General features: G+C 41.5%; 1 protein-coding gene across 1 annotated transcript in view; it reads left to right on the top strand.

Moving 5' to 3' along the window:
- Positions 1-1,075: 1,075 nt before the first annotated feature.
- KIF26B (kinesin family member 26B) overlaps positions 1,076-25,746 on the top strand; it is a gene marked incomplete at its 5' end in the record, with an annotated part of 296,561 nt that continues 271,890 nt past the window's right edge. Inside the window, 2 exons of the mRNA XM_082049316.1 lie at positions 1,076-1,138; positions 1,392-1,793. Coding sequence (XP_081905442.1) covers positions 1,076-1,138; positions 1,392-1,793 — 465 coding nt within the window. The remainder of the gene's footprint in view (positions 1,139-1,391; positions 1,794-25,746) is intronic.

Raw genomic sequence — 25,746 nt, 5'->3', positions numbered from 1 at the left:
GCAGGGTTTGAAATAAAAAGGGATGTGTAACCAGCTACACATAACCTCCAAAAAGAAATAATAATTAGAAGAGAAAGATTAATAGGGACACAAGCCTGTAGAATTTCACTGTTGAGAGATCAATTTATTATGCCCTTGACTGTAAGTTAAATTAATACACATAAAATTACAGCACAGAAAAAAGATACCAGTCACTGTCATAAATATAGCTTGCTTTTCTTTCCTAGTTATTTAGGGAGTATTGGGAACACTTGTGAAATCATGTTCATTAAAGCCCTGAATAGAGGCAACTAACCAATAACTGCGGTGAAAGCAACAAGATTCCCCCCCGCCCTTTTCAAGAAGAGGGGGGAAATCACAGACGTCAGTCAAGAAATACTGCAAAATAAAATGGACCCTCCTGGCAGCCGAGGCATCGCGCAGACCCGCGGTGCGGCTCCGTCACTCTGCTCGCAGCCCCTGCAGCTCCGCCGCTGACCGGGGAGCGCACAGGGCTCCGCAGCCCAGCTCTTCCCTTCCCTTGCAAAACTGTCAGGCACAAACGGGCAGGAGGATATTGGCTGCAAGGGACGCGGAGGCTCCTCCCAGAGCCTGGATCCCGATGTTTTTGGAGGATTTCTTTTAACTCAGTTACAAACCTTGGTGAAGGAAACAAGTTGCCGCTGTAGCGGAGGCGGAAAGCGCCTCTGCCAGGGCGAGCGCGGCTCCTGCTCTCACCTTCCTAAAGCCACCTCGGATGCTTCGCCTCACTCGCGGAGGAGAGCGAGCCGGGCTGCCTGACGGCGGGAATGCTCTTACTCTGGATGTTGCTGTTTCTGTGAAAGCAAGGGTTGTAAGGGAATGAGAGCGAAGACAATGAGGAAGAACCGACCTGGAGAAAACCCCAGCCCCAAGCGTTTTCTCGAGAACTGACAGTGTTTTGTGGCTGAGCGATCCCGTCGGAGGCGGCGGAGGCTGCGGCCGGCGGAGGGAGCAGCCTGTCCGTCTCACCGAGCACTTCCAGGGACCGGCTTTTGCCTTCGGATGCGGACTGGGAAACCTGTGGGAAATTCTCCCGCCGCGCTGCGAAGCCACCATGAATTCAGTGGCTGGAAATAAGGAGAGGATTGCGGTCACGGCACGGAGCAGAAAATACGGGGTAAGTTGTTGGCGGACAGGCGGCTCGGAGCGGTGTCCGCTGCCGTGCCGGAGCTCCCGCGCCCCTCGGCCGGCGGTTACCGGCGCCGCCGGCTATGGCTCCGCTCAAGTTCCGCGGTGCGGGGCGGCGGCTCTGGGCGACCCACGGGCGTGGGCGAGGCGCGGAGGCCGCCGCGGGCGCGGAGCGTCCGGGCGAAACTTGCCGGCGCCGCCGAGCCTCCCTGGCTGACCCGCTGCTCCTTCTCCCGCTCCAGGTGACCGACCCCTGCTCCCCCACCAAGCCCGCCGCCCCCTTCTCCCCCGAGAGCTGGTACCGGAAGGCGTACGAGGAGTCCCGGGCCGGGAGTCGTCCAGCCCCGGAGGGAGCCGGCTCTGCCCTGGGCTCCTCCGGCACCCCGTCCCCCGGCTCCGGCACCTCCTCGCCGGGCTCCTTCACCGGCTCTCCAGGACCCGCCTCGCCCGGCATCGGCACCAGCTCCCCCGGCTCCCTGGGCGGCTCTCCGGGCTTCGGCACCGGCTCTCCGGGCTCCGGCAGCGGCGGCGGCTCCTCGCCGGGCTCCGACCGCGGTGTCTGGTGCGAGCACTGCAACGCCCGCCTGGCGGAGCTGAAGAGGCAGGCGCTGAAGCTCCTTATCCCCGGACCCGCCAACAGCAAGGTGAGCCGGGGTCGGCGCGGAACAGGGGGACCCTTGTGCCTCTCGGCGAGGTCGCCGTCAGCGCTGCGGGGTTGGAGCCGCCTGGGAGCGGCCCCCATGGCCGCATGGCTGCGGGCCGACTCCCCGGTGGGGCTGCCCGCCACCTGGACTCCCCTCTGCTGCTGCCACCGGAAAGGGTTTTAGGGTTTGAGTTTGCCCCTTCTTGGTCTTGTTCTTTTTCCCATCCTCTCTCCCTGCTTCATGTGGAGCAGGGTACTTCTGCCTGTGGAGGGCTGCCAGGCTTCAGGGGGGCCTCTGTGACAGTCCCTCAAGCTTGCTTCTTGCCTTCCTCTTCCATTGCATTCATGGTGGTTTTGTGTTATTTCATATGTACTTGTTCCCAATAAGAAGAAATCAAGGCTGGGAATGCCACATGGAAGTCATTGATCCCTTCCTCTTTTGCTCTCTTTGATCTCTCCAGGATGGATTTACAAAATATTCTGAGACTTGGCAGTCACCTTAGTGGTAAGATGTGTATGGTCTGGTGCCCATGGTTTGTACTTCCATTGCAGGGCCAGGTGCAGCAGGAATCCTTCTGTAGCTCCAGGTTCAGATTAGGCATTGAAATGCTGTGTGAGTCCAAAGGTCACCCAGGGAGGTCATGGCAGACTATGGCATTGAACCCAGATCTCCAGGGTGTCATCAACATAAGGACAGCTTGGTGATGCTTCTCTTACAGAGAAGCACTAGATTTCCCCCCCTCCCCCAAATAAGGAGACTTTAAAATACTTGAAACTACTGGACTCTGAGTGTTGGGTTGAATAAACCTGTGCCTAAAGAGCATGCAAGTGTTTCTGAAATCTGGCCTTAGGTTTTAAGAGCTGACTGATCATTGCATTGAAAGTCTGCTTTTTACCTCTGTTGGGGAATCTGGTAGCTCCAAAGGCATACTCTAACGTTCCTTGTTTTTGTTTTGTTTGGCATCGTTTTTTGTTTTCTCTGTTTGTTGTCCGTATAAAGATTAAGGCTAACAGCCCTAAAAGAGTGACCAGCAGCCCTTGGATGACCCCGTGCTACCAAAATAGTAAGCACTGGGCTCCTCCATAGCAACCCTGTGAGTGTTGTATTGTGAATGGGTCTGCAGCTCCCAGAATGTAATACAATGCAATTTTGTTTGCATTGTTGAGTCCAGGTACTATCAAATGATAATATTTACTCTTCCACTTCAAAGAGTTTTCATTAGTGGTTATGATAAAGAGGTATCATGGAAAAGAGCTGATTGCTGAGAATGGGTCCCTGGTGTTGCTGTTGTGTTCTATACTCCATTATTTATTTATGTGCCATGAGAGCAGGAGTTGGTGCTCTCTTGAACAAAAGACTAAAGGGCTTGATATTTCCTTGTCTCAAGAGCTGGCTTAACTGAATTATTCATGAAAAGGGGGAATCACCAAAATTAATAGTCAGTTTAACCATATTAATACATGGTTGATTTCCTGGAAAGTGACATTGAACCAAAATCTTCACAGATTTCAGGGTATGTGACTTGGCAGTCATTACCAGCTGTGGGTATAGTTGGGCAATTACTGATAAAGATATGGGAGCCATCAGAATAACTGACATTAGGATGGAGGGAGTATAAAACATAAACATCAAGGATCTGTGTTCCTTGCACAGTGTTTTGAAATGCATAGATTTTTGCAGTAATGTAAGTATTTGGATAGACTTATTGTAATAGTGGCCTATACTAGCCTTCCTGAGACATTACCCTCATGTTACTGTTAATAGTTCTGTTCTGTTGTTCATGTAGCTTAGCTGATGGTGTTGTACAGGCCTGTCTTTATTCATGTCAGTAGTAAGCTTTATTTCTCCATTTTCTTTTAGTCCACTTTTCAAACCTTCCAGTTGTGTGGTAGTGCCATTTACAAAGCTGTTGTGCCTCCTTCCTTCTCCTTAAATCCACACAAGTGGGCTGTGGTGACCCTCTGCCCTACTCACTTTGCTAGATAGTACTTGCGGACTCAGTCCTGTTGAAGTACTCCAGCCTTTTGCACGCAGTTAGCTCCTTTTCACAGATGGGTGCTACCTGTCTGTTGATATTCACGGAAGCATTACTTTCTGTCATCCTTTTCTGCTCATTTACAACCATTAATAACTTCCTGGGCTTGCAGTTTCTGCCTTCAGTAAACACTGCCCAGCACAGTGATCCTTTGGTCTAGGTTAGGGGTGTCAAACTCATTTTCACTGGGGGCCATATCAGCCTCATGGTTGCCTTCAAAGGGCCAAATGTAATTTTTGGACTGTATAAATGTAACTACTCCTACAGCCCTGGTCTAGGTGATATAGGATACAAATATCTTGGCTAGTGCCATTGACTTCTTTGGATGGAGTGTGCTATACCGGTCTTGCAAGTTTCTTGTTGTTGACATCCATGGGGTAGCCTTATCAGTGTCTGCCTGGGGACAGCAGGGTGTTGGTGTGGGCTCTGCCAGCTCAGGGGGGAGCTGCATTTGCAGGGATGTGCCACCCTAATGCTCCTGGGCTGCCCTCTGAGGTTGAGATGTACAGGGTCTCCTGCAAGGATGTGGAAACTTGTCGTGCACCTAGGAAAGAGTTTCTTCAGTTTCGATTGAGGCTGGAATCTACCATGCATGTAGCTGGCATTTTTCAGGGTCCTGTGAGGTTTGCTCTTGATTGTGGCTATGGAAATAGTTTTTTGGGGGGCTGGAATTCATCCTGCCATGGACTTCAGTGGAAGAAGGAGCAAAACTCATTCCTGGTTCTGGGTATTCCATCAGAACTTGCAAAGCATCTTACAATTCAAGACTGTGGCACCCAGTAGGACACAGCTAATTGGTGCTATGCCTTTATTAGATACATCTTAAATCCTCTGTTTAATTGTTCAGTCATGTTCTAGTTGGCTAGATCTAGCTGACTTACACAATGTTTTTTGTTGGTGCTGTTGAAAACAGCCTAGAAATGTCATCAGCATTATAAATAAGGTCTGTGACACCTGTTTCACATTTATACTGTGTTTAGAAATGCATATAACCCTGGGTATTGTGTATTGCAGAACAAGCAGAATATGAAGGTATCTTGCGTTTTGACACATCTTGTAGCAGATATGTGAACCTACAATGATGTTTTCTACGGTATATAATCATGTAAAGATTTATGTATATTTGCAAACTGTAATAGTATACTTAATTGCTGCATAAACAGACCAGGCTTTATGCATGAAGCTATGTACTGAAGCTTTCCATTTGATGCAGAAAAAACCACACTTAACGTAGTGTAAACTACTTCTGACTAGCTCATTGTCAGTGCTGAGGTGCTGAGCTTTCAGTTTTAAATAGAAGCATTATCTCCTAATACATCAACAGGATGAAAACTTGGTATTTGGTTTGGCTTTTTATTGGTAATTTTTTTTTGGTTTTTTGTGAGGCACAAAGGTGAGGAATATATATAGTTCCACTACTTTAACCATTTAAAATGCCAAGTTCCCTGCCATTTATAAAAAGAAAAATGCTAAAAGCTTGTTTTTACTTTTTCTTGTCTTGTGATACAGATGTGACTTAAATCTTTACAACAATTATCTACATACAAGTGGTTAAGTTTTATAAGAACAAAATCTTCTTGTAACCTCCATGTGAAGCACGCTTGTAGGAAATGACTAGCACAAGTTGTTGTTACAACTGCACATTGCAGTTTGTGACTGAAAGAATCGTGGAGCATTTGGTGGCCATGTTTTGTGGGGTTTTTGTTACATTTGCACGATGATAAGGATTGTCTTGAATTTTTTTTTTTTTTTTTAAATTTTAAACTTTTTCTTGCACTGTATTTTCAGAAGGGCATCAGACAAAGTTCTAGTGTAGAAGTTTTTGGCACCACACTGCCTATTTATTAGAATTTATCTGAAATCTGATTGCCTGAATTTCAAACCTGTGATATCATCTGGCTTCAATGGAGCACTAACCTTGGAGGCATCTGATTAAAAAAAAATCATTAACTTTAATTGAAGAGTTGCTATATTTGTGTATCGAATTATATTGTGTGTAAATAATCAATTGAATGCTAATAAGAATAGTTTCAAGCTGGTGATTATAGATTTGTTAGTACGGAATTCCAAAAATACTGAATACAGCCTTTAAACCCAGAGGTAATTTGAATGTGTAGATGTGAGTGGCTGCTTGGGCATGTTGTGATTGGGTTAGGAAGTAAGGATACTATTTTAAATGCTGGAGATGGATAGCATTGGTGTTGTTAGGTGGTTTATATTCTGGACTATCCCCTAGCTAAAAAGTCTGTGTTTCTGGGTATCAGAATTGGGTAGATACTGATATAGCACAGTGTGTCTGTGAAGGGGGGAAGGGAAGGATTTGTATTCAGGGTACAGTTTTGTTTTCCTTTTTTTCCACATACTTACTGACATTCTATCTCATTTTTGCTTGCTTTTTGTTGAATTTAGCCTTTTCTGTTTCGGAGGTGTTGAGTAGTCAAAGACTTGGTTAATAATTATTAATAATGAAGAAAGCCTTGAAGCTGATCTAATGAAAAATAGGTTCCTGTAGCTTGTAGCTACTTTAGAAACATTCCCAGTAGAGACAGGACAGTAATGAAGCCTTCCTCAGCTTAGCAAGTGGCAGAATAATGGAATTTCATTTCTGTCCAGACCTTTAATTTGTGAACAAGCACGACCAGTCTGTATAGTGACTTAATTCACTGTGCAAAAATCTCAGGCACCTAATCATTTCATCCCAACTCATTGTAATGCAGATAGGATTATTGCATTAGAAATGTGATTTTAAATAGCCTGAGGCAGTAATTTGTCAGCATTTGGAAGGATTAACTCCATTAAAGTTTAGGCAACAACAACCATTCTTTTGTGTTGCATCACAGGTCACAATATCAAACATTTAACATAACTCATCTGCGGATCTTCTTACAATTGTATCTTCCCGGCAAGTTGGGAAACCACAAGCTACTTCGGTTGCCCTGGAATTACAGCTGCTTACAGAGGTCCAGAGGAGACAATCGGATATGCCTTCACCTCTGACGAATTAATGTAAACCCTTTTCTCAGAGCAGCTGGAAGTCTTGCTGCTGCAATCCACAGTGTCAACGTGTGACATGATATAAATATCTCTTTCAAGCTTGCAAATGTCTTTGAGGTAAAGATGAAGATACCGTATATTAAAGACTGCTTTTTAGGAAGCTGTCAAAACTGTTAGTTCTGCAGCTTTTTTAATGGGATCAAAAAGGCGTGCCATTACTGAGTGCCCTGGATATTAGGAACAGGCCTATAATTATATTTAGTGAATTTAGACTGTTTTTTTTTCTTATCAGAAAAGAAAATTACTCTGGAAACCATGGACAGAGCTGTTGTGGTGTGGGGGGAGGAAGTATTCACACTTTGTCTGAAGTAAATCTCTAGGGAAGAGCAATTTTTTAAATCAATTTTTTTTTTTTTTACAGAGGTTTGGCTGTGCATCTGAAAACATTGTGTTCAGAAATAAACATTAATGCTTAGTCTGTAGCTGGCCTCTTCATGCCAGTCTAAGTGACAAAGTTCCTTCAAGATGCTTTATACATGCCATGAACGCCGCACTGATCTCTAAAATCACCTCGTGTCTTTAGATAGTCTCATTATTTTCTTAGAAGTAAATGTGGCAACAGTTGTACCAGTCTTGTATAACAAGCATAGGATTTTGTCATGTAACTTTGGAGGGGGAGGAGAAAGAAAGGTAGTCCATGCTGAATTCCCCAGACAGTCTTAGAACAACATGTTACATGTTAACCGGTACAGGCCATGGATGTGTAATGGGATTCACGCCTGTGTCAGCAGATTATTAGTACAGTGCAGTGCTCTGTATGTGGGGTTGAAAGACATTTGCAGTTTTGCCACATCAGCAGCACACAGCCTTTGACATCATATAATTGGGGTGATTCCAAGCACTGAACTTGCCGCCTGCCACTGCAATAAACTTGACTGTCGTGCTTTACATAATGATGTGGTAGGAACTGCAGCATTTTGTGACATGTGGTCTGCATGTCAAAAGCGTGAGAGATGTCCTAAGTTAAATTGCTAGCTTAGATCTTAGCAAAGTGTCATGCTGTAGCTTGAGAAGCATGCATGTTAATAAAACGTGAGGAATACAAGCATGTGGACTTCCTCTCCCCATTAGATAAATACTCTGTTTCCTCCAATATAAGACAGTCTTACATTAATGTTTGCTTCAAAATATATTACTTTTTTTACATGTGTAGCTGCCTGGACACTATTTAAACTGACTTTTTAAATGAACTGTAACTAGGGTTTAATTTTGGAGTAGGGCTTATATATTGAGCATCCTCAAAAATCCTGAAAAATCATGCTAGGGCTTATTTTTGGGGAAACGGGGTAAACTCTTGCTAATGCTGCAGTTCAAGGACTATCCCTGATTGCAGAAAATCAGGTTGCATGTTGACTTTGAATTAAGCAAGCTATGGTATATAACAACATGCTAATAAACAAAGTAGTATCCCAAGAGTGGCAAGTTCTAAAAGTGTTTTCCATAGTCTTTCTCATTATTGGACCAGATTTGCACTGTGACACTGATGGAAGTCACAATTAAGGTATTGCTCTTCTGGAAAGCAATGGTAAAGTAATAACTGCAAGCAGTCTGCTGCAGTCACACACTGAAATACTGCTTTTCTTTGGAAGCTTCAGCTGCACATTTGAAAGACATGGCAATGTTTCATCCAACAGTTTCTGTTAACATGGTGTAGTCATAGAAGCAAGGTTGTTTTAGATAATCATAGCATGGCTGCATCCTTGTTCATAGGTTTATAGAACTCAAATCCCCAGTGACTTATGTTGCCCAGTTTTATTTTCAATTACCTACTGTGCAACCTTCTTACATTAAACCAGGATTTAAAATAAAGCAACTATGAGCATAATGAAACTGCTAAGAACTGTGTTTAGATCTTTTGTTTTGAAACCTGAAATATACGATCAGATGCCTTCTTGGTACAGTTGTAATATCTTGTAGCATCTACAACCAGAATATGCATTTGCTTATGCTTCTTTCTCCTCTTCAGATGATATGGTATAGCTTAGTAATGTTTTGATGAGAGCATTTTTGAGCTTTATTCCAAGTAAATGTGCAGACCAACGCAAGACAATAAATAGGACAGGGGAATGTTGACTGGAATGTCCTGAAGCTGGGCTGGAGACTGTTCAAAAGATCCTGCAAGAAATGTCAAATATTGAAAGCTCTTTCTCTTGATTAACTTGAACTACTGTTGATTACTTAGAGCAAAGAAGCAGGGAGGGAGAGAGCAGAGCTCTGGATCTGAACCTTGTCAGTCTAGTGACATACATCAATTGGCTCTAGTGATGGGATTGGGACTTGAGTGGGATTACTTTTAGGCTGCAGTTGTCTTTTATATACCTCTAACCAGAGAATCCTTGTATGCATTTGAAGCAGCAGACATGCTGCTCGGGCTGAGCAGGGCTTGGAGATCCTGGCCCCTTCTGGGCTTCCCAGTGTGCTTTTTCTTTCTCCTCTCTGTATGAAGGTCGTAAGTTAGCATCCCTGCAGGTCTCCTGTGGGCATACACATTGCTTGCTCCCTGCTTCAGTTCTTATCGAAATGATAGCTAGTTCAAATGCTTTCAGTAGTGCTGCTTTCTAAACTCAGTTCTTTTGACTGAAAGGTGAGGGAGTGACTAGGTGTGCTATTACAACAGCAGATGTGAGGAGGCAGTGATCTCTGAGAAAGGTACTGATGAGAGCAGCACAATGCAGCCAACCATAACCTCAGCTGTAACTAGTACAGAATATAGGGATTACTTTTTAATTACTTTATGAAAGAGAAAGTAAAGGAAAATATGATGACAGTAACTATACAAAAGAATTAGTTTTAAGAAACTGGTGTGTTCAATTGCAGTTTGGATTTTTTGTTATGATATCAGAATTCAATGTATTTTATTTGAAATAATAGAGTGTAATAAGGCTGTTAAAAGCTATTTACCATTCCAAGATTGATGTGCTTCATAAAATTTATTTTGATCTTCAACTGTGTTTACTTTTAGCTGTCACTAAGACCTATTCAGTTCAATCTATACTATTAAATCATATAGTCTATGGTTGATCTTGCATTTCTTGTATATTATAAAATATTCTATGTTTTGTAGGAGGGAAGTAAAAAGGTGCAGTCTGAAGAAACCTTCAGACTGATTTCTTCTTCTCCTCTTCTCGGCTTTCCTCTGAAACTGTATGTAGCCTCTGTGCACCAAAAAAAAACCACCAAAAAAACAAAACAACAAAAAACCAAACAAACAAGATTGCCAAGGAAGTTCTGTTTGAGAGAACTGATGGAACTGATGGGGTATTAAGCTGGACTTGGTGTGTACAATTCATGATGAAAGCAAAGCTTCCCTCTCCTCAGAAGGAACTGGACTCTTCCAAATTCACATAAGGAAATCCTACATTGGTATAAGAATTTTGTGTTGCGTATTTAAACCTGTTGTGCCTTCCTATTAAACAAAGTAGGTATGAGTCTGCTCACTTTGTTGCCCTACAAGTAGGAGACCTTAACCTACAGGTCCTATGGTATCGGCTTTGTTAGTGGCTGATCAATTATATTATTCAGTTGATTTGATGGTTCGGGAAAAGAGCATCAAATGCCTTTTAAAATTTATTTTATTCCAGTAAAAGAATACTGCAATCCAATGTGAGTGTGGTTCTGGAAAATATTTGAAATTCCTTGCTGGTGGTGTGTGTCAGAGGAACCATGTATGCTGGAGGGGAGGATGTCTGTATCCAGTGCTATATGACTGATGTAAAGCATCCATCCAGCTCTAGTGTCTCTAGGAAAATCCTAAACGGGGAATACTTTCTGGTTTGGCTTCCAAATTACCTTCAAGTGGAACTTGCTTTGTATGTATTTCGATTTTATAAACAGGTTTCAACCTGCAGGTTTTCTGTGATCTATTAATAACAAACTTCTACTCTTTTATTTCACCATGCCTCCTAAATCATAGATATTTTGATGTGATCATTTATTTGCACCTCAGTATTCACAACAGCTCCTCTATTCCATGGACTTGCATGGGAACAAAATTCTATTAATACTCACATGAATGTTTGAGGAAAAGGAAATTTTGACATCCGCCACATAAATATTTTCTTTTTCTGAAGAAAAAAGTGAAAATTCACAGTGGTTTGTAGGTTTCAACTTTGTTCAGAACTGTCTGAGCAGACCCACCTCAGCAGTGGAATTAATTTTCCTCAAGTTGTATGTGTTTCTTTCCCTCTTTCTCTCCCATGCTCATAATTAACTGAACATAAATGAGGATTTGGGAATACAACCCATCAATTTCTGTGGGCTGCTGTGTGGTTCTATTGGGAATTGCCCATTCCTTTTATCACAGGTGTACTGAAGATGTGAAAGAGATTCCTGCAGTGCTGAAGATGATGGTCACTCTGGAGCCCTTTGCTAAAAATGGGGCAGAACTTGGCCTTTGCCTGATTGTGTCTTGGCTCCTGGAAGAGTCACTTTGGCAAGCTGCTGTTCTTACCAAAGCCAAATTTGGACTTGGTTACACGTGAAGTGACTCAGGAGACTGGGCTTCTGTCTTCTAACTGAGAGCCAGAATGATTGTATGCTGCTGTTTCAGTTGGACAGTTTTATTTTTCTGTGCCTCTCAGTTAAATGAACCCCTGACCTGCAAAGTGCCAAATGCTGAAAGAATTACTTCTTTACTCCATCCATCTGATGGACGCCAGCAGAAAGCCTAGTGGGCAATAAGGCAGTCTTGGCTTTAGGCAGATGCCAAACAGCAAGAATAGAAGTCATTACTCTTCATTTCTCTATTAGTTTCACTGCTCATTTAATAGTGCTGGGCAAAGAAAAACATTAATATCCTATTCAGCAGCCAAATGCACTAAATTGGGAGTTGCGACTCTTGTGTTTTCCTCTTTTCTAATGGGTATCATTAAAATTTAACAAGTCATCTAAATCATGTTAGTATTCCCAGGGTTAATATTGCTGAAATTGCTGGCAGTGTTCCCACAGGAAGAGTTAACAGTGTCGGGGGCTGTGGCTGACGTTTGTTGCTCGGAGGGAGGTGTTGGGACTGGAAGAAACCCTGGCACCAGAAAGGTATAATGAAGTCTTTGGTGGCAGGGCATTTGCAATACACATGCATATTCTTTCCTATTCACCTTTCCCTTTTCACTCCCTCCCCCGTTTTCTCTCCCCACTAGTCCTCAAGCTGTCATTTCAGCTCATACTTGTAAGACTTCTAATGGAAATTCTTGACAATAGGCCTGCATATATGTGAACGTAGAAGGAAAGCATACTAGTGTGCTAGTCAGTGTTAGTGTCAGATTTGAGAGATTGTTAGACCATAGATGGCTTTTACTGGAGGTCGAGAAGGCTAACAAAGTGGGAGATGCAATTAAAATGGTATTTGTTAGAGGGGAATAGCTAGCTGTCTGGGCAGACTGAACATGGGGAAGTGATGAGTAGCTGGAAGGCCATTAGTGATGGCTTTGTAAGCAGCTCTGCAGCATAGGTGGTAAGCCTAAATCCAGAGCTGCTCTTTTAGCATGCCTAATAAGACTTCCTTTTTTTCCTGTGTGTCAAATCAATTTTTGAATAATGGATTTGGCAAAAATTCTGTGGATTTTGGCTTAGAGGGGAGAAAGAAGTTATGGTGAGTGGGTTGGGGGAGAGAAGAAACTGGCTTAAGGGAGCTTTGGGCACACTCTCCCATCACTATGAAAACAAAGCTCTGCAAGATTTTGCAGAGTTGGATTTAGTAGTGTCATTTATCCAGTGTTTCTGCAAAGAGGCTACTTGAAGAATATGACATGGAACAGGCAGCTAATTTAAATGCCTTCTGATTTTAAATGAACAGTTGGGGTCTAGTTCTTCTAAGTTCTTGATGAGAGCTATGATATTAGAAAATCTTTTCAGAATTGCTTTTCCTACTGCAATCATCTTTAATTGTTAGAAGTATCTGATCACATCTATCCTTTAGCCTTTTCCTGACTGGTGAGCTTTTGGGTGTTTGACTTTAACATCTTTAACCACTTTCAAAGTTGCAAGGGCTGGGAATAGGCACTTATAGCAAATCAGCCAGTATGTTTTGGTGTCCTAAAGGATAAACTGCTATGAGAACAGGAAAGGCACGCTGTGAGGAGAAGTATAGGGCTTTGAGAGAAAGAAGATGGGCTATAGAGATAGAAATGAAGGGGAGCATGAAGGGTGCTTTGGTTGGTCCAGGCAATGAAGGAACAGTGCTTCCATGGGAAAGGTGGCACACTGGGGAAACAGGGTGAAATGTGTGACAAAGCAGTGATCTTTAAAAGGCTGAGCTTGCTGCTGGTGTCTTTAAAACTTTACAGAAGTATTTCATATGAAGTGTATGTGTGGTTGTGGTGGTGTATGTGTGTTGTGTTGTTGGTTTTTTTTAATTTTATTTTATTTTAAGCCATCCCTATTGCTCCCCTTGCCCAATAAACACCAGCAAGCAGCCAGAAGGGTAGAATACAGTTACACTAAAATTGTCTTTGGTTTAATGCACTTCAGTATTTTTCATTCTGAAATCAGGTGTTCCAAAGACTAAAGTACAGGTGCAACCTGTGATCTAAGGTTGTAACTAGATTTTCTTTCTTGCACCTCATTCGTTTCTTTTGTTTACCAGTCACAAGGACCTATATGTTCCATATTGTCGATATGAGACTTGGTATAAAGTAGGGGCTCAACTCAGTGCACTAACAGTGTCACCCAACATAGAAAATAAATGACATATTTTAGTGTTCCAGCTATATGGTATAACTTGACATTCTGAAGCATAGTTAGGTCTCTGAAGGTAAAAAAAAAAAAAAAAAAGTTTAATTTCCAGATTAATTTTGATTCTTATAATGTTGATCTTACTAATTCTGTATTATTATTATACTGGGTGCTCTGAGGGCATGCTATTAAGTGGTAGTACTTGCTCCAAATACTTCAAAAGCAGAACAGGAAAGACTTAAGGTGTGAGAGAGCTAAAGGTAGGGGAGTACACAGGAGGGCTGAATACACTGTCACTGATAGCTCTAAATGAAGCACTTTACAGACTGAAGTGCTTTAAATTGCCAGCCTTCTTTGTCAGTCCTAGTTACTTGGTTCTTTCTAGCTTGGTCTGCCACTGTCTTGCCTGTTTAGTATTCCACTTAAGTATAATAAGAGACGAAACATCCAAGGTGCCTGTATCCTCCAGGAGTCAGCTCTGCTGATGTGAAGACCTGTGTTTGCTGTTTATAAGCAATGAGCTAAACAGGGGTATAAAGAGGAGGGGGAGAAGGGGAAGAAAAACTGTTGTGACTTTTTCTTAATTTGCTGTTCGTTTTATCAGGAAAGGAAATAAATTCCGTCCCTTTCCTACTCCAAACACATGCACTTTGGATAATAGGAATCGTTTCAATAAGCACACACTGCTAAGGCCCAGATAAGGGCTATTTTTGTGCCTGAAATACCAAGGACCAGAGCGTGCTATGTGGGAAGCTGGTATGGAATGCTGCCGAGGAAGCAGTGTGTAGTAATGTGCATGGGTGACACTGATAAATGGCTCCTCTAAGCAAGCATCTGCAGCAAATTGTCAGACTGAGACTTCCCAGCATACCCTGGACCTCTGCATGAATGAAATCTCTGTTGTGCCATTATTTACCCACCTCCATATGAAATGAGAGGATAGGATTCATTGCTTCAGTGCAGCTTTTATGAGTTTGCTCTCTTTATATACATAAATGTATATATGTGTATGTATTTCTTTTTCTGCATTGCTTTCTGCAGCAATAGCTACAGAACTTCCTGTATCCTCTCACTGGTCAGCCATCCAGCTTTTTGAAATGGGACAAAATGGCTTTCAGGGTAAAGGGTAGGTCTTTTAATTCTGGAAACCTAAAATGAGATGTGTTCTATGCATTCTCTTCTTTGGCTAGGCACATGTATAATTAAGGTAAGTAGTAAGCATGGTTTAGTTTTAGTTGTTTTATTTCATTGTGGTTGTTTTAGTAGAGGTTGTGGTAGCTGGGAAAGAAAAGGGAAAGGTCTTTGATTGTTTTCCTTTCTGAAGAATCATGATTACTTTCTTCAAAAGGCAGTGAGACAGTCTACAAGTCTATGTTGCACTGAAGCCTCTCATCTTTTCCTTGTTACTACTGGACATCACTGATGCATGAAAAGCATTGGACTTGCTCTTTGCCTTTCTTCAATATGTATTTTTTTACTTCTTTAAGGCTATTTTCTAGAACAGCTTGTTATTGAAACTGAAACTCTGGTAATTTAAGCTTTGATGGAAAGGTCTTTTGAGAGCAGGGTAGAATTTCTGGCCAACCTACAAAAAAACCCAATGTTTGGTAGTTAGCATATACTACCAGTACATGAAGACCCACATAAGTTCCCTGCTCTTCTTTAGTCCAGACAATATGACAAACCTCAGGGCTCTGAGAAATGAACCTTTGTGGGTTTAGCTGCAAGGATATAAAATGGTAACCCCTGACAGAGCAGCAGAAAGGTAACACTGTGTGACAGGGCAGAAAGACTTGCCATGCACACATAACTTAGCTACCGGATTACACTAAAAAGCACCTTAGCCAAAGTTTGTCTTCACTGACAATGTAAAGAAATCCAGCTGGGGGTCTGAGTGCAGCTGATGTGTGGATATATGTCCTGTCCCACCATCCTGCTGTGGTGTTGATGGCTGCAGCTGCCTGCTCCACCTTGCTGCTGCAGCTCTTAAATTGTTCCTTGACTATTGGAGCCCTCAGGCTATTTCTGTGTGTCTTGCTGGCTTTTAGTAAAAAGCTCTAGTATTTGTTTGCTTGTGATGTGGGGTGGGACTTTACCCACGGAATTTTCTGTAGGAAAAGACCTTTTTTTAATCACTCAGTAGAAGAGGACAGATGCTTACAGAGGTAGAGTCAAGTGGTTTGTAACACTTAGATGCTTGTGGAAGTAACAGGACTTCACACAGTTGAAAATATTCACATCAATGTGCCCATTACTGGAGTGCATATGTGGATCTCGGTAAAATGTTTGATTCTTCTGTTTTTACAGGTGAGGAGAGGAGATACAGAGCAACTTTGTGAACCAATTGGTTGCATAAAACAGAGTCCAGGTTTCTTACATGCTTGTGCTATTGACTAATGGGCTTTTTCCTTTCTTGCTAATGTTGCCCATTGCATTCTGCAGCAGTTCTTGTATGCTGGCTCAGCATTGGCTCTTCTGACTATATGGAGAGGAAGAAGAGAGTTGTGGTTTGCATTTCAAAGCTGTTGACCTTAAAGGGATTGGAATATGGCAGTTGAATATACCGTAACTAATTACCCGGTTATGACAAAAAGTCTTTTAGAAAGACCTTGACTTCTGAGTCTCTGATTGGTACCAGACACTGGCTGCTAGTTTAACAAAAAAGAAAAAAGGAAGAAATTGCTAATGGTGCTGGGTGTTTCTCTGTGACTCTTTTTTTTTTAAGAGACTGTTTATTAATTCTCTTTTTTTCTTCTTACCTTGGACAGTTCATATCTATGAATAATTTAATTGTCCTTGGCTCTCTGCTGTTGTGAATGGCATGCTGTTAGGTGTTCTGTATTCATGTGGTATTTGTTAATGTTTATTTTGTATTCTGTCTGCCTCTCTGTCTTTCCAGAGATCAAATGGATGATGCAAGGCTTGACAACATATAAATGCTATTAAACTGTATCTGAAAGAACAGAAAGGGAGCCTTTGTCACTTCATTAGTTAGAACATTAATTGGAGTAGATTGTTCAGTGTTGTTCTCACCAGTGGAGAAGTAAATATTTATGAAAGGATTTTTCTACATTTGAAGTTTGTCTTGAGAATATGTCTAGAATTTATAAGTAACAATTTGTACTAGCTTATATGGTCTATCAAATATGTTCCCATCTGCGTTTCCTATCTCTAGACATTATTTGCTACTGTCATTACTTAGCAGGTTTAAACTGCAGAAATTCTAGTTTTCAGATTTTAATTCTTTTCCTCATCATTGAGACTCGTATTGCTGTAGCTGCTCTTGTGATACTTGTCAAGCAAATAAAAGCATCTGTAGCTTTTCTCAGATTACATCCTTTCTGATCCAAACATAAGCATCATTATTAGTATTCCAAACCTTTATTTAGATCCTGTCTGTAATTCTCATGACCCTCAGGCTGAGACTCTGAGAACACTAAGCAGAAAGCATACCCCAAGCTACTTTTCTTGTCTGTAGTTTTTCTAGGTGAATAGGAATAAAGGCTAATGCTCTTGTGCAATTTTATAGAGTGATCTCAGGGATGAATGTCCATCTGAGAAAGCTTCATCCTTCAGAAAAAAAAAAACCAAACATGCTAAGAACAAAAAATATTAATGTTTGCTATCATGGGTAAATCACCTATTGCCTGCTTTCCTGCTGGCTGTTGCATTAATAGTAACTTTTTAAGGCAGCATTGAAGTTTTTATTCATCTACAATTAAAGGGTGTTTGAGTGTATGCTGTTGCTATAATGGCCTCTGCTTTTGTAGATATTTTGGCCAAGTTCCTCAGTGCCTCTCAGGTGCTGTGTATCTTTTCATGGTGCCTACCAGAGTCTGCCATGTGTTGCTAGGCTTCACAGAACTGTTGCATAGCCCTGTAGGCAGCAGAGAGGCTTTTGAAGTGCTTCTGATGCTGGGTGCACCTAATGCAAAGGAGGGTGACTTTCTATGAAGCTGACCCTGCTGTTGCTGGACAGCTGTATTACAGGTATGTGTTTGCTTTGGCCGATGCCTTCAGAGTCCAGTCCTGGAGCTCTTGTTCCTGGCTGTCAGCCAAGCAGCTGTGGGTTCTGAGACTGGTTATCAGCTCTGCAATGTCTCTCGGGGCAGGCGTGTTTGGAGACACTGTTCTCACCATGGGCAGCACTGGATGTGCTGCCTCTTTGTCTGTGGAATGGCTTGTTAGGCTGCTTTTAATTTGAACCATCTGTGGCAACCTGCACACTGTTATGATACTGTTTTATGTCAGAGCTCCAGTGGCATGCTGTGAGTGAGCTGGTGACCAGCACAGGAATTAAGGTAGAACATCCACTGGAAAAATATTGCAGTGCGTGTACAAATAGTGGGAAAATAATTATGTTCATTGCAAACTGTACATCCTGCACCAGACTTAATCTTTGCTTTTATTCCAGCAACCATAGTGTCTCTGGTGAAATTACAGGGTGTAAAAGGAGGGTTGAAATGTATCTGTAGTTGTTCCAGTGTTTGTTAGAGGACTCCCCTGCGTTGGTTGAAGCAGTGTTGAGTTTGTGCTTCCCTTCATCATTGTCTGTTAAATGATCCTGTTGGACAGACTAAGGCTTGTTAGGGCACCCAAACATGGAGTTGCTAATTGGTTACAGCCTTGTGCTTTCTTTACATACAGCTGTTCTCTTCCTGGAACCAACAAACACACTATATACCTCTTTCCTTAAAAAAAAAAAAAAAAAAAAAAAAAAAAAATCCTCTGTGCTATTTAAACCTCTCTACCCCCTTTTCTGCTCTCTCTTGATAACTTTCTTTTCCCTAACTAGTGACTCACCTGAATAGGATTGCTGCTGGCTCTGTGATTATAGCAATTAACTCTAACCCTATGGAAATGGTTTGCTCTGTTGCCTGGCAGCCAGGATCTACAGGAGCTGGTAAAACAGAATGGATCAGACTTTTCCTGCATTTTGGTCTTGTTATTGATTAGCAAGGAAAGCAACTTACTGTGAAAGATCTGGTCAATTTTCAGGTTGGCTAAGATATTTCAAAATCTGTTGCCTTGTTTTTCAGAGCTGCTCTGAATTTCTTAGAACTTCTAGCCAACAGCAAAGTCTTTGGTAGTTGTGTAAACAAGGCTTATTAAGCCTAGCTTAAAGGAATTGAGAGCTACAATTGAAATCATTGTCATAACAATTTTTTCTTCTGCATGTTACACTTGATCTTATAGTGGTGATTAGCCAAGCCTTAGTGTTGTCTTTTATTTGGTGGTAGAGAATAATGAAAAGTTTTAAGTGAAGTTAGGGCCTTGAGAATTCACTATTGTCTTTAGCAAGCTTGCTCGCACATTAATAATTAAAAGCAGATGTGTAAGCGAGGGCCTTGAACACTGAACAAAATGGGAGTGAGCAGTGCATATGTTGGTATCCCAAAGCAGGCCTCACTCTGGGTACCAGGTGTTATCAAAGAGCACCTCTCATCTAGCATCAGAGGTGATAATGTGAACAAGCTGTCTGAATTGGGGTGACATGGCACAATTAAATCTTTATAGGGCTAACTGCAGCCTGCTGAATTGGCTGCATGAGAGGAAAGGTAGGTCTGCCTACAAACAAACATGGGGCTAATAAAGCTACAATTTGTTTTTGTAGCCCCATGGCCCCTTTAATAATTCTTTTACCAAATGTCAGCAAAGATGGAAAATTCAAACCAAGCTCAGCAATCCAATTCCGTGGAATTGGAAAGGTGCGTGATACACCTGTGCAGCTTCCCTGGGCTGTAGTGCTGTCAGGCTTGATAAGTAGATGTTTTGGGTTGGAAGGAACACCTGGAAGTTAACTAGTCCAGTCTCCTTTTCAAAGCATGGTGGACTTCAGTGTTAGATCAGCTTGTTCTAGGCTTTGTGCAGTGAAATTATGAGCATCTCCAAAGTAAGAGATTGCACAGCCTCTCTGAGCTCCTGTTGCCTTGCTTCTGCAGTCCTGTCCTCCCAAGTGCCCTGTCTCTTGTGTCAGCAGTTACTTGTCTGACCTCATGGTGAGCTTGTTGGGGAGCTAACCTGGCAAAACCAACCCCTTGCTCAAACCCTTGGTACTAGAAAAGGGAGATCAATGCACGAAACATTACGCAGTAAATCAGACCTTGTTTCACCCGTTTTCCTTTGGTCTGGAGGTATTAGTGTTTTCTAGAGCCAAATATCTACACCCAGCTGAGTGATTAAGACATGAACTGCTCATCTGACATCAGAATATTTGTAAACATTATGACTACATATAGCTGCAGGCAAATTATCTTTTTTTTTTTTAACCCACAGTTTGACTGCATGATGAAAAAATGTACTCATAAACAGAAGAAAAAATAAACTAGTCTTTTCAGATATGACGGAATTGTAATAACTAAGGCTGTTAGCATTCCCCGTATTTTTTTGGTAGATGATAGAAAAATAGGCAGAGATACCAATTTTATTAACAGATTGCCTACCAGTAGAATTGATCTGAAAGCAGTGAATGTAGTATGGCAATGCAAGAAGGCAGACAAGTATGGTATTGACAGTAGTAACAGTAGTGAATTTAGACTTGTGTGGCTATGAGTGACCACTTACAGTGACAAATGGTGGATTAAATAGCATCTAATTGAAGAAGGCCTATAGGAAGGGGAAAGGTGCTTGAAAACCATAAATGCATCTTACAGACACATCTATGTTCCAGGAAAATATGTGATTTAACCTTGCTGAGACTGAGGTGTTTGTGCTGGGCTGTCCTGGTGTCTGTCTCCTTAACAGTCAGTCCAATATAGAAAGCTTCTTTTCCAGAACTGTACAACATGGAGATCTTCTACCTTGAGCTGTTTTACCTAAGTGGCAAAACAGTGTACTACAGGGTGCGCTGACTGTGTGAGGGGATGTGACACTGAGTGCTTGGGGCTCTTCTCAGTTCTGTATTTCTGGTCAGCACAGACAGCGAGCTGCTAAGCTCCTGTGAGACATGCCTTATGCTTCAGTATTCTCCTTTGTCCCTGCCATGCTATGGCTATAAGTGAAGAAGAATATCTGCCTAATGAATCAAATACTGCATCTGCATTGCAACAGAACACATGCATATTTGAGTGCTTGCAATTATAACAAATTCAGCACTATTTCAGCATCATTTCTTAATCTGCAGTCACTGAAAGTTTCTGCCTTATCCCTCTGGTGTTCAGTAAGGCTAGGTCTGAATTGCTGACTTGAAAGTATCAATGGCTCAGCAATTTATGTTCAAAATATGGATGGACATGTATTGTGATAGTTGAGGGCTTTTGCTAGAGCACCGTGAGATTTATTTAGCTCATCTGCATTTTAGTTACAGGGCAGTTACTGAAAAAAAACAACCTATTAGCCACAAAATAACACATCCTGGTAGTACTATTTTTTTCCCTGGGTTGTGAATTAATTGTGGGATACCACTGCACTTCTCAAAATTATATCCTAGGCACTTTGCTGTGTTTCAAAACTTTATTTTGTTATAGCCCTCCAGTAGCCACACACACTAAGCCAATCTCGTGGTCCTGTAGGCTAGGATTTCTCTGCTGAAGCTCATGGTGTTCCACTGATACATGGAGTAGATAGGAATTGAAACTGGATTTCCATCTTGTGGTTGTTGTGCTGCTAATTCACTTTCTTTTCAGCTATGGTAGATAAAAAGAACTACTTGCAAGTCCCCTGACTGTGACTACTGATCATACTTTGGGGTTTAATACAAATACAGGGCTGTTTCTACCTGTTAGAGGTATTTCAACAAGTTCAAGGCATCCAAGGACTACAGTAGACATTGCTCTTGCTCTTGTGTCATCCACTGCCCTTTTGTTAACACTTCTGCCCCATACACCTGGTCACTGTGTCTCAGTCCTTTTCGGAATTGTAGGTAGTAATATTTTTTTACAAGGTTACAAAAAAAATGCCTTTGCAGAAGCTTCTTGCTAAAAATAAACCCATACTTCTAATTGTCAAATTTTAAAGAGAGAGTGGGACTAATCTCAGACCTGGGAGCCAGACACCGAGCAAGTGTGCTTTTGAATTCTCATGATGCTGAGCTTGTTCTACCCCTGTCCCCTAGGAGCAAATCTTATTGCAGCTGCCTCTTGGACTCAAATAGAGGCAAGGTAGAAATGAGCCCAGACAATGGCTTTTCCTCTGTGCGCAGAGATGGATGTGCCTGCAGTGGTGGGAGCACTGATGGTGTGACAGAATATGGTGCTAGATGCCAGTTTTCTGCCTGGGCAAATCCTCTGCAGGCTGGTCACCTGGGTATGCTGGCAGAATCAACTAGTGGCATTCTGTTTCCACAGATGGCTACTGTCCTGCCCTTTGTGAGCTTGGCAAGTGTGAATGATGGGAAGTGGTGGTGGGGGGGGAGGGAAACCAATTTTTTCGTTGCCATCAGTTTCTAATGTCCTTTGAGCTGCCTACTTGTACCAATGAGAATTATACTTAATAAGAACCTTCCTGTGTTCCGACAGTTTAATTATTCAAAATGCATTAAGACTTTTAATATCTGGACTTAGTTCCTGTAATAAATACCTTAGTTCAGTTTTGAAAATACACTTCAACAATTCACAAGTATTAATTAATTACCCTCCAGTCTTTCATGTGCCCTGGGGAATATATGACTAGAGATCAAAGGTGTGGAGGAGTGAAATGACTTGTCACAGTCACAAGGAGCCTGATAGTTTGATTCCCAGGACCTATGTTTTCATGACAAAAAACAATGTGACACAGTGAATTGTTGCTAACCTTATATGTGGAAGATGGAATTAACTTTCTTTCACTAGCACAGACAAATTGTATGGCCTCAAACAGATTATGCTACCTAAAAGTTATTTTTTCCTTTGCCCTAATTCCTTTCTCTCTTTACTAAGACTGTAATTCTCATTGGGAAAAAGCTGTCTGTCTTTGTACACTGCATGGCATAAGGGCTCTTGATTTTATTTTATTTGTTAGTTAGTTTGTTTGGTTTTGGCTGTTTCCTCCAAGTGCTACCAAAATATAAAACACAAAACAAATGTGGAAACAGATTTTCTATGTGTTGTTTCTTTCAGGTTTGACTTTCTTTAATGTATTTTTGCATTGCTACTTTAGCTCTGTGGATGTCCATAATACTCTAGATTGCCGCAAAGCAATCTACATACCTGAACACAAAATGACTTTGTCCAGTCTTGTTGCTGCTATTTTACAAATTAAATGCTCAAGCAGTATTCTCTTCCACACTCTCTCACTTGCCTTCCTCTTATTTTGGATTACAGAAGAATCAGGTAGATTCTGTATTGCTAGTCCTGCTCTGCATTTTTTTCCACACTGGCAAATTAGCCTTGACTGTAATTTACTGCTGGACCAGGACAGACTCCAGCCTACTGTATCCTTTAAAGAAAGAAGTGTGTGTTAATGTCACAGACACATCTTCTCTCTAAAGACTCTCTAATTTTAAGTAGCCTGGCTGTCTGTGTAATGCTTGCTGACACTCAGAAACTTTGTCTTCTAATTGTAGCAGGGGAAAATACAACCATTCCCAGAGTCAGTGGTGGGTCAATGGAGAACAAAGGCAGTAATCAATCCAAGGCCTAATTAAAGGCAGTGGTGCCAGGAAATGATAGGGAATTCAACAGCCTGACACTCAAACTTCCCTAATTGGACCAGAGTCGTTTATAACTGCCCTGTGCCCTGCTCCATATTGTCCCAGCTATGATAGCAGCATCTTGCCTGTGTTTAGTGTGTTTAGTGTTTTGCTTTGCTCTTGAGTTCAAGGTAGAGATGGACAGAGGGATCCATTAGTAGTGATTGCTGTAGCTTTATACTCTTTCACTTCACTTTTTTTAAAACTTCAGTTACTGAAAGATGGTTATAAGCAAGTTGATACTCCTTTTTTTTTAGTTATACTCTCTTATAAAAAGAGATAGTATGGCTAAGAGGAACATGTCAGGGCTACTGCTGTTCTTATGAAATGAGAGAGCAAATAAGGGAGATGGTACTTTTGGATGGAGAGGATGACTTTGGTTCATTAACAATTTCATTTGAAGTGTTGTGGTTTCTTCTTTATGACATTAAAAGGAACTCCCTCTGAAGAACTTCAGGCCAGAAGATGAGCTTAAGCAGCAAGTATTTGTGACCAAGGAAAAAAAATACCTTTTAAATCACGTAACTGTGTGATAAAGTGTAGCAGTTGCCACAGGAATCTGAGAAAATCCTGCAAACTGGTTAGGAGTTCTCAGTAAGTGTAAATAAAATAAATATCTGTTAGCTTGAGCTGTGCAATATGTTCTAGTTAAATTACATTTAACTAAAGTTCTGTCCTTTATGCAGGAAAGGATCCTGCAGAGCATCTTAGGTGCAGAAATCCTGATGGAGTCTCCAGTAGCTTGGCAGAGAAATGTGTTTTGAGCATTAGATTAATTTGTGGTACTTCTGTGGAAACTTTCCCCTCCTTGGTATTTTACTGTCTATTGGAGACTTCTGTACAATAGTGAGAAATAGTTAATTACTTCTGAATTTCATGTTGAGAAAAAAATGCTTGGGAATAAAGTGGAATTAGTGTCTTGAAAAGAATGGCAAGATCTAACTTTTTTTTTTTTTATGTGAAGATTTACAGTTTGGGACATGGAGGAAGAGAAGACTTTGAGGGGTAGATCACAGTGTGACAAAAAAGAATGTATAGTTCATAGCCCCATTCAGGATTCGATTCTGAATTTTTGCAACTGTATCATTTTTGTCATTCCCTCCTCAGCTATACAATGTCATAGTACAAGTTAGTCAACCATAGGTAATTTAATGGACTTCAATGGAATGTTGCTCATGTAACATATACTGAAATATTTTTGAAGGGCTGGGCTGTGGCATTAGACAGAAGCCTCCCTGTGTGCCAGCTGCCCATCAGTATCAGTGCAGCATATGCCCATTCAGTTTGCTTAGTAATGCGAATACCATGTATAGTGGAGACAGAGATGTTTCCCTGTAAACGTAACTTGAGATATTTTTGTTTTCTTTTCAGAGAAATTGCAGGAATATAACCACATCTGTCTAGTTACTCACTGACATAGTTAAGTGAGCTACCCCTATGAGTCTTATTCCCAGGTATTTTTTAATTGAGAGTTGGATGTCACTGAATAAAGAGATTGTTCACTGTGAAATGGTAAGACCATTATAAAGCAGTATTTAAAATACAGAGAAATGCAAGGTACTGTATTAGTGTTATTAGGACTTCTTTAATCCCAGAGCCATATAAATGTTTCAAGAAGAATTTAATTTTGTAGGTAGGTGACACAGATCTGAGGGAGCTGGATAGTCTCTAGATACAAATGAACCCAATCTCCAGTCTTTTTGTCATGTCCACTACAGCTGACTGCAGAATGAGCTCTGTGTAGATGAAAGGATATTGAAGGAAGCACAGAATAACCTTTTCTTTTTGTTTTTTTCCTGGTGACAACTGGTGGTGATGACACTTCTAAGCACTTTTAAATTATGTAAATCTTAAGGCAACAGAGCAATTCTTACCTATGCAAACAAATTTGAGCAGAGTTTTTTTTTTCTAGTACCTAATCACAATAATGAAAGTTAATGCGAGTTTGAACTTCAAACCATTTGCAGAATAACTGATAAACACAACTAATGAGTTGGCTTTCTGTATATGTCAGAAACAGTGTTTCTTTGTATGTTACTTTAAAAACTTGGAAGTGTCTCGGTTGCCTGTTATAAGAGGTGTGGGAAACTCTCCACAGACTTGCCTGTTTCCTAAGCTGCCCAGCCTCCTGCAAATTACGTACCTTGCGGAGAAGCATTATTAATTTCAGTGGACTGGCCTGTGGCACAGTCTGAATCTGTTTATAATCTTTCAGCACTCTGATATTGCCTGCACCCCTAACAAGAAGGATCAGAGGCATGCAGAGGGGGAGGGAGTGACCCACATTTCAGAGCAATAAGTACTTTGAAAAAGGAACAGTAACTGCTTCCTCTTGGACCTCTACCATTTAACTCAGTCTAGTGGTATAGGAATTTTGCCATTTTTTACAAGTAAAAAGTTTGAATAACAGGTCTAATCAGACAGTTCTTAAGAAATGCAGGGATGCAGGTATTTTGGATCTACAAGGTGTTCTGATGCACTAAGTTCTTGGTCAGATCCCTTTCCTAAAGAAATGTAAAGAACTGGGAGGTGGGTGACACCAACCCAAAAATGCAATGAAATTGTAATGTTGTATTCTAAGCTGT

The sequence above is a fragment of the Streptopelia decaocto genome (assembly GCF_964273445.1).
Source record: "Streptopelia decaocto genome assembly, chromosome: 3".
Taxonomy (NCBI): Eukaryota; Metazoa; Chordata; class Aves; order Columbiformes; family Columbidae; genus Streptopelia; species Streptopelia decaocto.
The sequence above is the reverse complement of the archived record's forward strand: the minus strand, read 5'-3'. Positions and strand labels throughout refer to the sequence as shown.